This window comes from Quercus robur, chromosome 11, assembly GCF_932294415.1.
Source record: "Quercus robur chromosome 11, dhQueRobu3.1, whole genome shotgun sequence".
Classification (NCBI taxonomy): Eukaryota; Viridiplantae; Streptophyta; class Magnoliopsida; order Fagales; family Fagaceae; genus Quercus; species Quercus robur.
Window position 1 is genome coordinate 52,804,875 of NC_065544.1, and position 6,000 is coordinate 52,810,874.

A 6,000-nucleotide genomic window follows, 5' to 3' on the forward strand; every position below is an offset into this window, starting at 1 on the left:
AAGGCACCTATAGAAATGGTTTTATGTGCATGTTGGGTTTTGAATCTTTTGATTTTACAATGCCATCAGATATAGGGTCTTTTGGATCATATACTTTCTGCCAATAGCCCTTGGGGGGCGATTTTGGCCCATTAGCATTTATTTTTAAAATATTTAGGCCCGAAACACTATTTGGGAAATATATAGCAATATACCACTTTTTTAGGTACTCGAGCTTGGCAAGCTCGAGTACCATGTTTTTTTAATCCACTATCGCCCCATATTCAAGGAACCCTATAGTGGCGTTTTTAAGCCCTATAGTGACGATTTCGGACCAAAAAAACGCCACTATAGGGCCCCTTGAACCTGTTATGGGACTTATAAAAAAAATTTGCAGAAAAACGCCGCTATAGGGACCAAAAACGTCACTATAGGGCTTAAAAACGCCACTATAGGGCCCCTTGAACCTGTTATGGCGACTCATAAAAAAAATTTTGCAGGAAAACACCGCTATAGGGACCAAAAACGTCACTATAGGGCTTAAAAACGCCACTATAGGGCCCCTTGAACCTGTTATGGGGACTTAAAAAAAAATTTTGCAGGAAAACGCCGCTATAGGGCCTGAAAACGTCACTATAGGGCTTAAAAACGCCACTATAGGGCTCCTTGAATATGGGGCGATAGTGGATTAAAAAAACATGGTACTCGAGCTTGCCAAGCTCGAGTACCTAAAAAAGTGGTATATTGCTATATATTTCCCAAACAGTGTTTCAAGCCTAAATATTTTAAAAATCAATGCTAATGGGCCAAAATCGCCGCCCTTGGGGGCTCTAAAAATGACCATTGTTATTATGATTTTTCCCCTTTTCACTTGATTGTTATGGTCAACCGGCCTTGGATAAAGGAAGATATATGGTCAATATTAAGAAAAGTAGTGAATGAAGCTGTTGAAATTTGTTATACTGAAAACTCAAACCTTTTCATTTCTTCTTTATTGTGGTCTTTGTTCAGCTAATTATTGTAAGTGCGATTGTTTGAAAGAACATGGAATTTTCTGGTTATAACTGATATTGATTTTTTTTTTTTTGAACTTCGGCTATTGAATGAATGTACAGGGGCCGTCTTTTGGTAAGGCAGCCCGTTCATGACAACCCTTGGGACATCAAAGATGTTAGAGGTGTCATTGGTGTTCATGGCTTCCATTCCAGTTTCTGTGATCTGTCTAACGAAGGGTGGCTTGTCTCTTAATATGGTTATAACTTCTTTTTCTTGGTTATTGTAAGCTTCAAGTTCATATTATTTTGCTATCATGGGTTAAACATTGCTTCCGTTATTTATTTCTGCAGTTGTGTCTACAACTATGATCCAAAAACCTGAACCTGTGATTAATTTTATATTAGCTAACCAGGATATAAGAGCATAAGTGCATTGACTTGGTAAAGGTAAGAATCGGCTAAACGTTGTGCAAAAGATTCCAGCTTTAGTGTTTAATCCAAAATTTCAATCTTTTTGTTCATGTACAGGCTAAGAGAATGCTGAAAAATTTGCAGGATTAAGACAAAGCACCAAAGCATAGAATATAAAATAATTGGCCTGAGTGATTCTCGATGCAAGGACCAGTTGTGTGTGCTTTGTACCGAAAATATTTCCCCATCCTAATGTCCTCAGCCTATTACTACTTGAGACAATATCAGCATTCCTTGATGGAAGGGCAATTCTATATATCACTCAAATGCCCATTGGTTCTCCTTCCGAACCTCTGCTTCTTCTTCTGGAGTGTAATCATTCTTGATGTGGAATGTCTCGCGAATCTCTTCTGGAGTCTTTCCCTTCATCATGTCTGCCACAGTCTTGCAAGTCAAGTCCAACAGCCCCTTAATGTTCAAATAGTTGGCCGCCTAAAAATTGGAACAATAGGAACACCAATCCTCCGAGTAAGACAATGAATACAGAATTAGAAAAAATTATAATAATGTCTTATAAACGAGTGAACGTAAATGAAACCGGTCAATACAACGTCCTACTAAGGGCATGCACACCACAAATACCAAAAGTTGCTAAAGCAAAACCTGCATCACAGCATAAAAAATACAAGAAATTCTAGGTTATAATCCTATAGTAGCCCTTTTTATAAAACCAGGCATCATACATTGCTTGCTCAGTTTTTTACAACATGGATGCATGACTACATAGCAAGTAGCAATGAAAGTAAAGTGTAATCAGTTTAGCTTCAAGGTTCTAAATACAATTTGTCAACAATCAAGAGCTGAGAGAACATATTTTCTCATCATAAAACTAAATTCCTTTGATACCCAAGAAGTAATCATACAAATTAAAAGTTTAAAACCAAAAGCAAATAGCACTGCTTTCACCATCAAACTGCTACCCATTGTAGCAAACAATCTTTTGGATTTAAAATGACATCTAGGAACAACAATTTACAGAACTTCTACCTCTCAATCAATGTTCATTTGATTCACTATTTATAACAAAATAACCATGAGCTGAACAACACCTAAACCAACAAACCCAACTATATTGAATCTTCACAACCAAGCAAACAATTCATGAAACCACCATAACACAACAAAATCATTTACAACAGGACTGACAACATAATCCCATAACATATATATGCAGAACACAACTTAATAACATAGAATAAAGATGGAAGAGGTAGAGGCAGAGCTCAAGATAATCAACGTATCAACAAACAGAACATTCACCTTTTTAACTTGTTTTCTCAGCATCAAAACAGATAAAATAACCCATCTTTTTCCTTCTCACCTCTTATTTTCTCAGCATCAAAACACATTATTAGTGATTAAAAAAAATCTATTACTATAGTAAAAAAAAAAAAAAAAAAAATCCATTCAATGCATAACCCCACAAAAAAAGACACATACTAATCAAAGAAAAACAGTAAAAAAAATTAAGGGCAATATATCAATCAGCCCATTGAAAACCCAAAACAAAAACCCTTTTCATTTGAAAAGTATAACATAACAGGACTCTAATTTCCTGTCTTTTTCTATTTCACCCTCCTGCTTTCTCAGCATCCAAACAGAGATCCGGAACAAAAATCTTTTTTATTTTTTAAACAACAACTAGAACAAAAATTGCTTAACAAGACCAAGGACTAAAGCATAATGAAGGGCAAAAGAAAAATTCTGCTCATTGAAAACCCCAAAACAAAAAACTAAACATATCTGTACTTAAAGTTCCAATCTTTTTTTCTTCCTTGCTGATGGGTAAAAGAGCTAGTAATGGGTAAAGTTCCAATCTTTTTTCCTTGTCACCCTCTTGTTTTCTCAAGATCCAAACCGAAACTCAAAGAAACTTTTTTTAAAAAATATTAAACTATTAACAAACCAAAAAAAAAAAAAATCACAACACAAACAAATCAATGAAAGCAGTAAAATAAAGCAGAAAGAATCGCCAAAAGGGTACTTTGAAAAAGGAACGAAAGGTGTAGGTCGGACCAGAATGAGCTCGAAGAGAGTGTTCTGATCAACCTTGACGAACTCAGTGTCCCATTCAGCGAGTGGGTCGGTGGTACTGTTGGAAGTGTAAGGGGTCACAGAGGGCTCAGACTCGCCAGCAGCCTCTTTGTGCTTCTTGCAGTACTCGATGACCCGTGAAAGAATGCCACTCGTGACGTTTGGCAATGGTATCTCATTGTCGGCGCAGCCATCTTCGATTATGTGCTTTATGGTCTGTGACTCCGTAGCCACGCTCTCGTCCACCTCAAAGGACTCGCCGTCTGAGCTTTTCAGGATCACCTTCTTCGTGTTCTCCTTCTCCTTGTTACTCACCACCACGCTTGTTGAAGACGACGCCATTGTTGTTTTCACACAGAGAGAGAGAGAGACAGCTAGAGAGCTGTAGTGTTGGGATGAGAAGGTGAAAGAGTGAAGGACAGAGTATTTATAAAGGAGGCGTGGGGCTTAAGAAACTGAGGCGGCGTGTTGTTTGCGGTGTACTTCTGTTTTTGAGAAAGGTGTTGTGTAACTTTTTTTTTTTAAGCCAAAGGTGTTGTGAACTCTTTTATTTTATTTTATTTTAGAATAGTGTTAAGTTAATATTAATCCTTTGTCCTCTTGGGTTTGGATTTTTTTTTTCCTTTGTAGCATAGGATTTTTAAAAACTGTATTATTTTAGGGTTCTTAAGGTGAGTTTGGTTCGACTTTTTGAAAAAGTTGTGGTTTTAAAAAGTACTTTATGAAATTGGAATTTTTTTTTTTAAGCATAACATTTAATAAAAACTGGCAAACGGTGCTTTTTGAAAAAATTGAGTATTTGACAATATTTATCAAAATTTTTGCTTGAAGTATAAATTACTAAAAAGGAAAAAATAATTTCACAACATTTTACAATAATTTTTTTTTTTTTGAGAAATAAAAACACACACAAGAGAGAGTGAAAGAAGATTTCACAATAATTTTATAAAAAAATTTTGGATAGCAAGTTGTTATTGGTAGGTGAAAATTTTATGTTAGTAGTAACCTAAATTATAATCAATAATAATTTACCACCTAAAATTTATAGAAAAAATATTGTGAATGTAGCATTATTCAAATATAAATTATTCTATTTTTTAATATATTTATTCACACCCTTGCCCCCACACCCAACCCAACAAGTTGGGTCGGTTTTTAGGGGTGGTGGGTTGGGGTGGGTCGGGTCATGAATTTTTTTACAGTGGGTCAGGTTGGGTTTGGGTCATGAGATTTACAAACCCGCCTAACTTGACCCGACCTACTTATATTTAATATATGTTTAAATATAAAAATATATATTAAAAAATATATTATATAATTTTATTTATTTATTTTTCCCTGTTTCCTAATTAAAACTCAAATCCTAAGTTTTTCTCATATAGTTTGTGTTTGTTTGGCATTATGCTCATGATTATTTGATTATAAATTTGCTTTTACTTGTAGTGGTGTTGTTCTGATTCTCAATTTAATAATAATAATAGTAATTTAAAAAAAAATTGTCTAACCCAACCAAATCCACATATTGAGTTGGGTTGGATTTTTTTTTAACCCACTATGGTAGGTTGGGTTGAAAAAACTTTTCTACCCGACCCATACACACCTCTAATCACAAGAAACAACCCTTCACCTTTTGAGAAGAGTTGTTAATTGTAATTTTCTCTATAAAAATATTACCATACTAAAGAAATTAAAGTGCTAGTTATACCTATATAGTATATACTATTGTGAGAGACCGCGCCCTCGGCCCGTTTTATGGGATGTTAGGCCAAACCCATGTGAATGGGTGGAGTCGTGTTATTACCTCTCAAAATGGAGGTTCGACTAGTTATATTTTTCCCTTTAGATCAAGGTTTTTACAATGGAGTCACCACTTATTTAATTATTGGAAAAATAAGAAAACCATAATTGAAAAATTCATCATTTTATTAATTTGAAATTGAATTTACATTGATCATAGGAAAATCACAAGGCTTTGGTCCTAGATACAATCTAAGATAAAGTACATGGCTTTGTTTCCTAGTTACAATCTAAAAATCAAAAATTACATGGATAAGGATTTGATCTACTAACCCTTGATCTAAACTCGGAGGCTATGTTACAAGGTGGGAAGGTATTAGGCACCCACCTTGCCCGGTGAAACTGGTCTTCTAGACTATGATGGCTAACATTCATATCATATCATCCAATATGTTAATCAATTTATATGTTGAATTTAATGTGTGTGCATGTGATAAACCCTAATTCAATTTATTAAGCATTGCATTTGGATTGAAAAATAAATTCTAGTGAATGTATGTGGATGGTGATAACCTAGATTCAAGGATTTGAAAGAATTATTAAACAAACATATTTTTCATATTTTTGATGTGGATTTAAGATTAAATCTAGTAATATGTATGAACATGTGATGAACAATCAAGAACATGTGAATAACACATAAGAACAATTAAGAACATTTAAACATATTCAAGGGAATTATCATGCTTTAATCTTAAATTCTCATCATAGTAACATAAACAAA

The 6,000-nt window shown here is 34.5% G+C and overlaps 1 protein-coding gene across 1 annotated transcript; it reads right to left on the bottom strand.

Annotated features, from left to right (window-relative positions):
* Positions 1 to 1,448: 1,448 nt before the first annotated feature.
* On the bottom strand, positions 1,449 to 3,876 carry LOC126707055 (SKP1-like protein 1A). The gene is made up of 2 exons (XM_050406643.1): positions 3,495 to 3,876; positions 1,449 to 1,877 (listed from the first exon to the last, which is right to left on the bottom strand). The coding sequence occupies exons 1-2, from the start codon at positions 3,819 to 3,821 to the stop codon at positions 1,704 to 1,706; spliced, it is 501 nt and encodes a 166-aa protein (XP_050262600.1). The 5' UTR covers positions 3,822 to 3,876; the 3' UTR covers positions 1,449 to 1,703.
* Between the last annotated feature and the right edge of the window lie 2,124 nt (positions 3,877 to 6,000).

Bases quoted from the DNA above. Each gene is read 5' to 3' on its own strand.
- LOC126707055 (XM_050406643.1), bottom strand. From the start codon at position 3,821: ATGGCGTCGTCTTCAACAAGCGTGGTGGTGAGTAACAAGGAGAAGGAG. The intron at 1,878-3,494 runs GTTGATCAGAAC...TCCAATTTTTAG, and splicing joins GGGACACTGAGTTCGTCAAG to GCGGCCAACTATTTGAACAT.